General features: G+C 40.6%; 1 protein-coding gene across 3 annotated transcripts in view; it reads left to right on the top strand.

The window, feature by feature from the left end:
• NBAS (NBAS subunit of NRZ tethering complex) overlaps positions 1-13645 on the top strand; it is a 329555-nt gene that overhangs the window by 76190 nt on the left and 239720 nt on the right. For all 3 annotated transcript variants that reach the window (XM_053891145.1, XM_019451545.2, XM_053891146.1), the window contains 7 exons: positions 1780-1843; positions 2872-3065; positions 4330-4587; positions 5312-5437; positions 9050-9201; positions 10103-10243; positions 10504-10582. In XM_053891145.1, coding sequence (XP_053747120.1) covers positions 1780-1843; positions 2872-3065; positions 4330-4587; positions 5312-5437; positions 9050-9201; positions 10103-10243; positions 10504-10582 — 1014 coding nt within the window. The remainder of the gene's footprint in view (positions 1-1779; positions 1844-2871; positions 3066-4329; positions 4588-5311; positions 5438-9049; positions 9202-10102; positions 10244-10503; positions 10583-13645) is intronic.

Genomic DNA, 13645 nt, shown 5'->3' on the forward strand with positions numbered 1-13645 from the left:
TCGGAGCCTGGAACCTGCTTCGGATTCTGTGTCTCCCTCTCTCTGTGACCCTCCCCCGTTCATGCTGTGTCTCACTCTGTCTCAAAAATAAATGAACATTAAAAAAAAAAAAGTAATTGATTCACTTATTCAGCATTTAGCTCCCGTGACAGGTGAGTACTGTGATAGGTCTGGGAGTACGAAGATGACTCTGACAGAGTTCTGGCTGCGGAAGAACACATCTTCGTCTTGTGTTTAAAATCAAATTCACAAGAGACAGCCATTATTAAAGCCATCTGCACGGAACAGCCTAGTCCCGAAATGTCTGAAAACTGACCCTCGTGGACTGGTGCAGCTTGTTCACGGTGCTCTTCCTCATCGTTAACGCTGATGAAGACAAGCCCACCTTGAATTCTCAATGTACTTATGCTAGTGAGACGGTTTCGTTTGAAAAGATTTTGGAGATTTCTTGTTAAATTTCACTGTGATCTGTATGTACTTGAATTCCCCCAAGGCCGAATCATCCTTGTTGTTTGTGGGACTTAAAGTGTTACTCCACCCTTCCCTTGTGTACTCCACGATGTCAGCAGGGAAGCACACGTGTCCCCATATGAAGGTGCTGTGGGAGCACGTACAGCTGATGACTCGGAGGCCCTAAAAACGTCTGAAGTGCCCTATAAGCGACCAAAGAAGATTTGATCTTAAGGAATCCAAGTTGATTAGTTTCAGGAATCTATACCTTCTGGTATTCTGAATCTTCGAAAGTTAATTATGAGAAAGTAAACCGAGATAATCTATTTCTTCTGCTAGTATATAAATAGGCTTTTAGGGTGACTTTTTGGGTAAAGTTTAAAGAATTATATCTTCTGTTTTCAGTGACTGCTGTGAGTGATTTATCATAGTAGTGGAGATCAGGAAATTCTTTTAGGCCTTGGAAAGAAGTATCAATTTTAATACTCTTAAGGCTTAGCCACTGAGAAATTGTTGATAAAGTATATAGTAAATGAGAAAGCACATTTTGACTTAAATATAGCATTAGTTTCTTTAGGCTTAAGATTTCACATAGCCAAATGATATTTTTGCTGGTCTTTTCCCGTACTGCTGTAATTCTGAAGATCAGTAATTAACAGTGAGCCCAGAGGGGGTCTGGCAGTGTGTTCATCTTAGCTGTTGTACGATAGTGGAGAGAGATCGATGTGTCGTCACCTTCTCAAAGGTGGGCATGGCATTATGTTCCATGAAATTAGAATGTGAATGGAGGCAGCTTGAGAATCGCATGGTTATATTTTTCTCTGTAGTAAGTTAGTCCTAGGAAGTTAGAACCGGGGATAACATGGAGGTTGCAGAGTCTAATCTCAGAGCCGTGGAGCCTAAGGCCTGGAGGGGTCACTCCACTTACAAGTTATAGGAGTAGGACTTGTACCCAGACTTGTGCTTATTCACCACAGCATAGCCGTTCTCCTCCCGCAGTGTAAGTGTGTGTATATGAGTGTGCACAGAACGAATGTTCGTGTGTCTTGCTCTCATCGTATTAATTGCACACTCGCTCTCTTGCTTTTCTTCTGCATGCTCTTTTCTTCATTAAATTGAGTTACAGTGGTTCCAGGTGCACATTTTAAGTGTAAGAGCAAGGTTATTAAGAGGAATAGATTACAGCTAGGTAGAATATGACTAAGAGATCGAAGGAAAGCATCGCTTCCGTATTTTGTTATGTCAAAAAATCCATAGTAGTTAGTGATGCTCTCATAATTTTCTTACATTGTTGACTCAAGAAGTCCTGTGCATATTTTTCATGTTTAGCCAGGCTATGACGACCTTAATCCTGACTGGAGGCTCTCTCCTGAGAAGAGAAAAAAAATCAAAGGTGAGTTGTATGAAATATGATAATTGAAACCTTATGAGACAGTGATTATATAGTAAAGGTGCTCTTTGATGATATATGTAAGGGATGAAAACAAATCTTTTTCTTTTTACCCTCCACGGTTCTCTGGCTGGGGCCCTGTAAAATTAGATTGACAGAAGACAGATTAACAGGAGAAAAACAAAACCGAAGTTACTAGCATGTACGTTGGGAGTAGTACCCAGAAATGAGTGACTCCGAGGGTTGGTTGGAAGTTGGTTTTCTGCAGCATCTTATCAAGGGAACAATAAAATTATTAAGTGACAAGACAAAAAGAACTTTGAGTTTCGCTCATTTCTGCATCTTAAAATATTTCTTATGTCAAACTGGTCAATTTTGAGGTGACAGTCCTGGTCTCCTTCAAATCTTTAAGAGGAAATCAGCATTGGGGCATCTGGGTGGCTCAGTCGTTGGGTGTCCGACTCTTGGTTTTAGCTCAGGTCATGACCTCATGGTTCTTGGGTCCGAGCCCCGAGTTGGGCTCTCAGCTGACAGCATGGAGCCTGCTTAGGATTCTCCTTCTCCCTCTCTCTGTCTGCCCCTCCCCCTCGTTTGTCAAAATAAACTTTAGAAGTGAAAACTATTATATGTCTGTCTTAAATTTTTTTTAAGTGTATGATTCTCTCCTATTGTTAGTCTGAAAAGGGATATGTGAACATTTTTCAAAACCTTTTAGAACCTTTATGATACGTATGCTTCATACACACCAACCTTTCAACCTGTTCTGTTGACATGTGTTGGTAGACTTCATTTTTTGAGAGGGAAGACCTAAAGGTATTTACTGCTCCCACATCCTTAGAATTTTGGACTTTGACAAATTGTCGGAACTCAGGTACCATTTTGTAAAAATTTGGGTGACGACTTCTAATTTATTTTTTCTTATTGAACACGTTTAGGGCCCAAATATGGTTTTTAAATTGATCATTGGACCAAATGTGTTGTAGTTAATGCACATTGACGATGCGCTTGTGTTTATTTACTTTCCACATTAGATAAAGAGTCCCTTTACCCACTGATTGATGTAAATTGGTGGGCAGCCAGTGCAGTGACTTTGGCTCGCTGTTCTGGTGCTTTGACGGTTTCGTCGGTGAAAACTTTGAAGAATTTACTGGGAAAATCCTGTGAGTGGTTTGAACCATCACCTCAAGTCACTGCTACCCATGATGGAGGATTTTTAAGTTTGGAGGTAATGCTTTCCCTTTTGGAGCAGCTAGTGTGTTGGAAAGAAAACCTGTATTTCACCAAAAATCCAAACACCTCATTTAGTTTTTAGTGATTTTTGTCCGTTATTTTTATTGAAGTATGGATAAACATTTGATTTTTAAATTTTAGCTAGCCCATCATCTAATCTTGTTTTTAAAAACACAACCCTGTGACTGGAATCAGAGATTCAGTGAGAATAATAAGAAAGATCTATTGTTGAGTCAATTAAAAAATTTTTTTCCATTTGTAAAATTCTTTTTACATTGAAAAAACTGAAAAAATTCTTTTCCATTTGTAAAAGAATGGAGAAAATGGAGTCATTTTGCTCTTTGTAAAAGCATTTTTTCTTCACGGACATGACATATTTTGTTCTTTTTCTTAGATTGGACATCTTAAAATGTAAAAGGTATTTCTAGTTAGATATGGTCTTTAACAAACTATTTCCCTGAAGTTTGGGAACTTAAAAATTCTGGTTCTTTTAGTAAAGAAAGCTTGTTTGTCATGACAGAAGACTTGAAAATTGAGGCTAGTCCCATAAAGTTCTGTTTTTATCATGAACAATTCTTATTCTAAGTCTTTCAAGTGTAATGACCTTCAATAGCTTTCATTTCAGTGCAGATTCACAAGTTTTTTTTTTTTTTTTTTTTTTTTTTTTTTTTTTTTTTTTTTTTTTTTTTAAGTTTGTTACTGAGTCTACAGATGTGATTTAAAAAGAACCATGGCTTAAAATCTAAGCCAACTCTGTTAAGTCTGGAATGAAAGTTATCTTCAACAGTCAGGCTTTCAGACTCAGAACTTTATGAAGCTGTTACACATTTTTTTTTCCCCAAAGGGAGGGAGGGCAGGAAAGCTAGTCTCAGTAAAGCAAATAAATACCTTCATGTTCATTTTCTAAATAGATGAAAAACTCCTGTTTTTTCTGCAGCAGGTACAAAAATACCAAAGTGAAGATATTAACATTCTTTTTGTTTCCCTAAAATAATTGCCAGGCATATTTTTGGGAGATCATATTAATGAGCTGTTTTTAAAACAGGCTTTGGTTTTGGAGATTTGGAGCCAATAAGACAGAGGATCTTTCTGGAAGTGTTGATGTATATACTGTCTGTATTGGGTTCTTTTGAAGCTTATTCTTAATCACATGGCTCGTGTCATGCATTGAACCAGAGCAGAATTAAAAATATTTTTCTCACTCTAAAGCTTGTCTTCAGCTCCTCACTACTGATTTAACATTTCCTTTTTCAATTTAGTGTGAGATTAAACTTGCTCCCAAACGATCTCGTTTGGAGACTAGGGGTGGAGACGAAGATGAAGGTGAAGAGGATTCGGATTCCGATCAGGAAATATCCGCGAAGGCTCGCTACTTCGGCTACATAAAGCAGGGCCTGTACCTGGTGACGGAGATGGAGCGATTTGCGCCTCCGCGGAAACGCCCGCGAACCATTACTAAAAACTACCGCCTCGTGAGTTTGCGCTCCACGACTCCAGAAGAGCTTTATCAGAGAAAGGTGAGGGAGCGTCCTATCGCTGTCAGAGTGCATAGGCATCCAGCTTTTATTTTATTGGAATGAGAAAAACTAATTTTTTTAACACAGAAATTTAAAGAGGGATCGTCCTATCGTTGACCTGTTAGAAATATCGGTATTATAGAGCTTTTGAAAATAATGCTGGTTTTTGTGCCTGAGGAATCAAAATAAAAACAGTGGATGAAAGATGAATTCACTGAGACCGTTGGTCCACTTTGTGGATTAGCTGGGTCTTTGCTGCCCTTCACGTGGCCTTCAGCGCTCACCTTATCTGTGTTCAGTGCAGCTGTCTCCTCAGACTGCAGATGGTGAGGGAAGAAATGCAGACTTGCTTTCTAATCAGGCATCCGCTTGGGAAGCAGATTTGGTCCACTCTGAGCGTTCTAGTTGTTTGTGCCGGGTGCTGTAGTGTCCGGGGTGGGCTCTGACCAGGAGTCAGGCTGTCGGTTCTCCTTGTCTTGGTTTCACCATCATTTTACTCCATAAATATGGGCATTTCAGCTGTCTCTCAGCTGTCTGTTAAAGAGTGGAAAGAAGCGCTTGGTCTGTCTGCCACTCAAGTTTTTGGGCTCCTGGTGCCACAGTGCCTATGAGAATAGTTGGGAATGCATAACATGCTGTAAGGGTTAAGGTGATCGCATCATGATAGTGACACCGTGGGCGCTTCAGTAATGTAACGTTCCTGTTCCCATTTCCTTGTCCCAAGATTGAAAGTGAAGAATATGAGGAAGCCTTGTCTCTGGCTCAGACGTACGGCCTGGACACTGACCTAGTGTATCAGAGACAGTGGAGGAAGTCCGCGGTCAACATTGCTTCCATTCAGAGTTACTTGGTATGTTTACATATTTTCGTAACGTGGTAAAATTCAGATTATGGGGTACTTTTTGGTTATGGGCCTTTTTTTGGGAGCATTATATATTGCTGACATTTCTAAAGCTTATTCAACCTGGAGGAGTTATCCGGTTGTATTGGCCCTGCAGCTGGCCCTTGGTACTGAAGATGTGTGAACAAATATTCACTGATAAGCCAGCTAACTATCTGGTTTTTTGGTCTAATCCTTTCTCTTCCTCTACCTCACTTACCTTTCTTCACCTATATCATTCAGGGTCTCATCAGGAACCAGAAACCACCTAGTAATTTGGACAGGGAAAGTTTTAATATGGAGCATTTTTTAAAAATTTATTTTGAGAGAGAGAGAGAAAGCATGTGCATGCAAGCAGGGGAGGGGCAGAGAGAGGGGGAGAGAATCCCAAACAGGTTCCACACTGTCAGCACAGAGCCTGACGTGGGGCTCCGTCCACTGAGATCATGACCTGAGCTGAAATCAAGAGTCAGATGCTTAACCAACTGAGCCACCCAGGCACCCCTGGAACATTATTTTCTAGTGAGATTTCCCATAAAGGGGTAAAGAGAACATTAAGGACTACCCTAGGGCTGAAGGAGCATACCCAAGGAGGGAACAGACTTGGAAGGGAGCTGGGGTTCAGACCTCACTGAAGAGTGCTTGCAGCACATCGGCAGGAAGAGTTCTCTGCGGTGTCTTGGGCCAGGGCTGGTTCTTAGATGCCAAGGTTGGCAGGTAGGAAAAGGTAGGATGGATGAGCAAACTGATGCCTGCCGCTAGGTGCAACAGTAAGCGGAGGTTAGGGGTCGGAAGACCTCAGATAAGGACCCATGGCCATGACTGAAAAGAAGAAGGTCCTGCTACGCAGGTGGAGATAGTCTGGAAAGACACCTCCCCTTCTGCTGGGTGCCTGGGAGATTCACTGGGAAGGAATCTGCCCATAGGAGTACAACTGACATTCAGGGGAAGTTGTGTTCAGCAGAGCAAGGGGGGGGGGGGGCACTCTGGAGGGCTCCTACATGCACTGGCTGCTAAGCCACAGGAGCAAGAAGTTTAGAACCTGAGCCTGTTAGGACTAGAGACCAGAGCCTTTCCTCCACAGGGGCCCTCTAGCGCCCTCTCCTGATGAAGCTTGATATTCTGTCCATTAAAAAATGGAAATCCTGTCTATCCCAGAGATAGCCGTGAAGAGAACTTTTGAAGCTGAGAGGCGATGTAACAAGCCTGCCAAATTCTCCCTTTGTGTTTAAATTTTCCAATTGGAATCGCTTCTCGGCCTTTTGGCTAAGATCAAGTGTAAAATTTCCAACTGGATTCCTCCTGCTTCCTGCTGCCTGAGTTAACGTGTGTTGTAGCCTGTGTATTTGTACCGTTGGCACCTTTGTGAGGGAGCGGTTGGGTTTCTGGCATGCTTTCAAGAGACGTGTGGTTCTTCACGTGACGTTTAGAAAAGAGAATACCTTTGCCTGTAGGAAGATCTAAGAAATGTTGGGAAAATGTTGTAATTGTTTTCCTGACAATTTATGTACACGAGTAATTAAAAATAAAAATCTGAAAAAGTTGTAAGTAAGAAGTTGATGCTTCAATAAAACTGGAAGATAAACTGTTAGTACAGGTAAGACGCCAGAGAAGAGAGAGCGTGAGAGATCATGAAATACAGAGAAAAAGTTGCTTGTATATCCTTTAGAATATCAGAACACCAAAGCTGTATTATCTTTCTTCTTTTGTGATCAAGACAGTGAGTTGTGAGTCTATGTATACCCGCCTAGGGCTTTTTCTGGAACACAGTAGAGGACAGTTTTGGTCTCTGAAGGAGCTGACAGGTGTTAAGAGAGAGCAGGTACATTTTTTTATTGGGAGAAATACTTAATTCAGCGAAATAAATAGGCAGTTAAGAGTCAAAGCACTTGGCGAGGGGAGGTGAAAGGGGTACAGGAGAGACATAAATATGACCTTCCCTTTTAGGGAGCTTATAATCTTTCTGAGAAGATAAGCCTCATGTCTAAAATATAAATAACTAGGGATGCCTGGGTGGCTCAGTCGGTTAAGTGTCCAACTTCGGCTCAGGTCATGATCTCACAGTTCATGAGTTTGAGCCCCGTGTCAGGCTCTGTGCTGACAACTCGGGGCCCGGAGCCTCCTTCGCCCGGAGTCTGCTTTGGATTCTGTGTCTTCCTTTCTCTCTGCCCCTTCCCCGCTTGTGCTGTGTGTGTGTGTGTGTCTGTCTGTCTCTCTCTCTCTCTCAAAAATAAATAAACATTTAAAAAAATTAAAAAAATAAATATAAATAACTATGCAGGAAGATTCCAGATAAATGCTGTGGGAACCCAGTGAAAGTAGCAATCATTTTAGACCTAGTGGTTATGGAAGGCCCTTTGTAGTGAAGATGTTTTGAGCAGGTTTGAGAGAATTCAGAGCAGGCCTCCTGGAGTTAAAAGATTGGAAGGCATTCTTCATGGGACAAATGGTATGAGCAAATGAGAAGAAAATGAGCATGACCCGTGGCATTGACTAAATCTGTCCTAATCATTGCTTCGTGTGTAGTTTAGTACCTGGTCCCCAGTAGGTGCCCACTAGCTATTTCTTGGATGAGTAAATGAGCTCTGTAAGTAAACCAATCTGCTGGATCTGGTATTCAACAGTAGTGAACTTGGGGAAATATGATTAGAAAGATACATTGATTTGGGTTCCGGAGGATGTTGAAGACTTGTGATGACTTAAGCTTCTTATCTGTAGGGTAACGGGAAGTGTTGTGGATTTTTGACTGTGGAGGTGCTGAGGGAGGTGGTGTAGAAGACGAGTTGGTGTGGAAGGGGAGTGATGGTGGGGAAACCCTCTACGGGCAAGAGACCCTTCTGGTGTCACAGATGTTACGTGTTGATGACATAGACTGGTATGGAGGCCATAGACCTGGAGAAGAGGAAGTGAGTTAGAAGGCATTTGAAGGAAGAATTGATAGAATGAAATATGTAAAAGAATAAAGGGTAAACGTCAAATGTCACTTAAAATTTATAACCACAATGACTCTAAGAGGAGGGAAAGTCAGGGATTTTGAGTGGAGTCAGAGGAAGCAGTTGGGAGGGAGGAATAGGCCCTTGGTCTTTCCAAAGAATAGCATATTATGACTTTGATGATTAAATTATCATCCGCACTTTGTGATACATCTCATGGTCAAGTAAATACAGAACTGTGATGTGCTATGCCTCGTTAGTTTCGTTTCAAAGTTAAACATGCTTATTACAATAGGATATATCTTATTTTGCTTTTCTGCTTTATTTTCGACTCTATTATATAGCCCAAATGCAAACTAACGAGCAGCTATAAAACTCTGGGCAGATCTTTTTTATGTTTCTGAAAAAGAATCCTGAAGCTTTGGGTTTCAGCTTTGGGTTTCTCTTCATTAGAAGAGAAAGGAACGCTGTAGGAATCTCATTCTCTACGTCCCATTTTAATCACTGTTGGGGAATTTTCCTTTTCCTGTGGGCCAAGGGCATAGGTAGCTAGACTCCCTTAGGTATGGCTTTACAATTCTAGAAGGCAGCTGTTAGGTGCTGTCACATGTTATGGGTTCCGTAATGCCTCTTTTTTATTTGTATCCAGAGTAAAATAAAGAAACGATCTTGGGTTCTTCATGAGTGTTTGGAAAGGGTTCCCGAAAATGTGGACGCTGCAAAGGAACTGCTTCAGTATGGATTGAAAGGCACGGACCTGGAGGCCCTGGTGGCGATAGGGAAAGGAGCAGATGATGGCAGGTTGGTCACAGAAAGACTTGGATTCAGGAATAAAGGTGACTTTGTGAAAACATTTAAGCTGAGACGTGGCGAAAAGTAAACTTCTTTATTTAGGTTTATCCTATAATGAGACAGTTGCCTTCGATCAATGCTTCCCTTATCTGAGGTCACAGCTTTCTTTACTTTGAGTTAAGTATTGTACATATGAGCGCTTGGTGCTAAGAAAAGAGCAAGTTCTACGAAGTGTTATTGGATGCTGGCAGTTTCTAAGCTGTGGGCTGAAGGCATGGACCTGGGTGTGCTCACTAGTCAGAAGCACCCCCGGGGCAAGTGTGAGCATCATTCACTTTGTCTCTGGCCTCGTACCCTCTTTAGAGAATTGGAGTGCTTAAATTATGTGTTTTGCAAAAGCACTTCATAAGCTTTTAAGTACCACACAAATGCCTGTTAGTAATAGTAGTAAAGTTACTTGGCAAGAGGCATTGCTCATCAGACATTTGGAACTCTTTAAAGTTACAAACGTGATTGTGTATTTGATAAATAAATAACGTAAATGAGACGGACATTCATTACCATTTTAAAACCTTAAAAAGAAGTGATTCAGATTATAAACTCTGGGCAACATTTTCTTCATCGGCTGTTTCACCTCGGGTGAATATAACCTCCCGTGTTTTCCTAAGTAGTTTTTATTGTCATGATTTTAAAATTTCTGTATGTGATGATTAGTGATGACGTTTTGCTCATCCTGTGGATATAGCGTGTGCATCTCTTTGCCTGCAATACAAAAAGCATTCTTTCAAATAATTGGTTGTTTCTGTTTCTGTGAAAATCAACTTAGTAATAAAATCAGCCAAAGTAGTCGGCCAAAGTAGGAGAAAGCTGCTTTCACGAATAGCTTTGGGTCTTCTGTTTCTTCGTGCAGATTCACATTACCTGGTGAAGTAGACATTGACAATCTCCCCTATGAAGAGCTTTCACCACCTGATGAAGAGTCTGCCAAGAATAAGAAGGAGAAGGAGATGAAGAGGAGACAGGAACTACTTAAATTAGTAAACTTTTCGAAGTAAATGATTTATTGATGTTCATTTGCTACTGTCTTTAAAATAACTAGTTAGTTAAGTGTGTTCTTTACTAGGATTAATTGCTCTAAATTATTCCAGCAACTTCCATCAAATGCATTTGCTATTATTTTACCCTGGTGCTTCTGTGTATTGTTCTGTCAGTTTGGGGCTTAGTGGAATATTGGTTATTTTTATTCTATTTTAACTCCTAGAGAACTGTGCTTCTGTGTTAATATAAGTGGCCTAATATTATTCACAACAGGTTAACACTGGAGCAAAAGGAACTTTGCCGTTGTCGGCTGAAATTATTAACCTACTTAGATCGGCTTGCAACATACGAGGTGAGGAGTAGTTTTAATCAAACCGATTATGTTTGTTCGATCTGTTATTATAAATGCTACGGCTGCCCTAATATCTGACAGATCTGATCTTTATAACTATTGTTTATGAAAGTATCATTTTGTGCAGAAGCAGTTTCTCTTACATACCAGCTTTGGTAAAAATTAGAGATTGTGGAAGGCACAAGTTGTTGTGTTAGTCTAGGGAATAGAAAGACTAGCTGTTTTGATATATATGTTTTCTGGATATATGATCCTTTTGATTTACTTTTATTTTACATTTTTATCTTCAGGTATGGTGCGTAGCTGTCTCTAGCCAAATTTCAGTATATACTGGGTTTTCATAATCCTAATATGAATATTTCTTACTCATTTTATTTCAGTGATTTGTTGAATTTAGTTGGTTGAACTTTGATTCTAATTATGGCCAAAATTAGACACTCGACCTTAAAAAAAGTATACTTTATATTTATTTCTTTCGGGGACACAAACCCTGATGTTCAAACCACGTTCAGTAGCACGATTCAAGTGTTGTTAAAACTATTTCAGCAAATATAAATAACTTAGATGGCTTTTTCACATGACCCTTATAGCCGAAATTACCCAGAAATTAATACAAATTTCCAACTTTCAAAGTTTGGCTTCCCTGGCAGGTTACTTCCTCGGTCTGTGTTAAGCCTCCTTTCTGTGGGCCTTGGTACTGGCACAGCAGGCGCCCAGTAAATGTGACACCTGATGATTTGATCTTGTCCCTGTGTTAATACCGACGTATTTAATCCTTATCCTACCTGCAGGCAAATCCAGGAGACTTTGATTTCCCACCTGGTAATAAAATAGAAGTGTTTTCAGACAAAATACCAATGACAAAAGAGGGCTATTTATGGTTATTAGAAAACATAGTAGTGAGTATATCGTTTTCATACAAAATACTTTTTTTTGTTTTTTTTATTTTTTTTTTTTAATAATGAAATTTATTGTCAAATCGGTTTCCATACAACACCCAGTGCTCATCCCAACAGGTGCCCTCCTTAATTCCCATCACCCACTTTCCCCTCCCTCCCACCCCCCATCAGCCCTCAGTTTGTTCTCAGTTTTTAAGAGTCTCTTATGGTTTGCCTTCCTCCCTCTCTTTTTTTTTTCCCCTTCCCCTCCCCCATAGTCTTCTGTTAAGTTTCTCAGGATCCACATAAGAGTGAAAATACTTTTATCTGTAACTACTGCTAGTTTGTTGGATGGCCATATTATTTTAAAGCCTACCTTTTACTGTGTTGGACTTTTTCTTCTAAAAAAAATTTTTTTTTAACGTTAATTCATTTTTGAGAGACACAGAGCATGAGTGGGGGAGGGGCAGAGAGAGAGGGAGACACAGAATCCGAAGCAGGCTCCAGGCTCTGAGCTGTCAGCACAGATCCCCATGTGGGGCTTGAACTCACGAACTGTGAGATCATGACCTGAGCCGGAACCAAGAGTTGGACGCTTAACTGACTGAGCCCCCCAGGCGTCCTGTGTTGGACTTATATTTTGAGGTAATACATAAAAGCATGTTATGAACTGCAGAAGTCGGTACAGATATAGTTTATTATTTTTTCTTAGCCTTTGTTTTACTAAATCTTACTGATTTTATGATCTTAAGGAGTTCCATAAAATGTTCAGAGTTTGAGTATGCAGTTAATTTTTTTTTATTGCCCTTTAGTTACTGAATTGCTATTTCCTATTTGGTAATATTTCCGATTTGATAATAGGAAGTACTATTACATTTTTTAAAGTATTTGTCGAGCCCACTTTCTTAGTGAATTAGGCTAATTAAGCTTTCAAAAAGTAGGTGAAATTGATGAATTTGGCTATTAAAACTTAAAAATGAAGATGTTCAGATACAGTGGCTAACCAGCTAGATAGTGGTAGAGACAGGCATTGCATTTTAATCATAGTGCATAGCTTATTTTATTAATTCTGTGATGAATTAGATAAAAATGGATTCATTTCAAGTTCACGCGAGTGCCTGGTAAGTACCAGCTGTCATGCGGGAGGTGGAGGTAAGAATAGGGAGCTGTCCTCCTGGAGTCCTCACTTTATAGGCGCTAAGTGACTATAATAATGTGCAAAGAACTGGTGAGGGGGCATAGTGGAGTCCCGGGGGTGTCCCAAGAAGATGCCTCAAAGGAAGTGATAGTACAACTAGTACTTAAAAAAAGGCAGGCGGGTTCTAGGGGCGGGGGGATTACTATGAGGGGCACATGATGGTAGAAGTTCCGTAAAGGCATAGGGGATTTGTCTTGTTTGCTGTGACATCCCTAAACTCAGATTGATACCTGGCTCATTGAGGAGCTCAGCAGATATTTGTTGAAGCAATCAGTAGGTCAGACAATACCTTAATAAATACCAACGCATTTGTTGAGGACTTAGCCACTGTGCTGTGAACTTAATCCAGATTATTTCTCAGCAGTCCTTTGAGGCTGGTACTATCCTTCCAGTTTTATGGATATGAAAACTGAGACTTGGGGAAGGAAGGTAATTTGAGTAGAAAGCAAGAACTCCTAATGAAGTCTCTCGTATTCAGTAGCCAGTGCTGATAAGCGGCCTGCTGTATGAGGAAAGGCCTAGCGGCATTTAAGAAGATGGGGTGCACCTGGCAGAGACAGCTCGTGGGGTTTGGCGGAGGGGCAGCACAGACCAAAAGGAGGAGGGGTGGTTAGAATAGATTCTGGATACATGATGAAAGGACTTTCATGCTGTGTAAGAACTTGAATTGTTAGAGATTGAGTGGGTCTAGGAAACAACAGGAAGGGGGTAAGTGGAGACAGTTGTGGGCAGCTCTTTCAAGAAATTTTGTTTCAAGGGAGCCAAGAAGGTGGGGGTAGCTACAGGGTATATGAAATCAGAAGTTATTTTTTTTTTCATGGAAGGAAGAAGACGTATTGTTCGTATACTAATGGGAATGAACCAGTGGAGGGTGAGGAGGAATTTACTGAACAGAAGAAAGAAGGGATAATGGCATGATTGTAGAAATAGGAGAAATGGGATCCGGAGCTTGAGTGGGGTTTGAGGCTGTTTTGGGAGCAGATGTAT

The sequence above is a fragment of the Panthera pardus genome, unplaced genomic scaffold (genome assembly GCF_024362965.1).
Source record: "Panthera pardus isolate Hobbes unplaced genomic scaffold, ASM2436296v1 HiC_scaffold_26, whole genome shotgun sequence".
Lineage (NCBI taxonomy): Eukaryota > Metazoa > Chordata > Mammalia > Carnivora > Felidae > Panthera > Panthera pardus.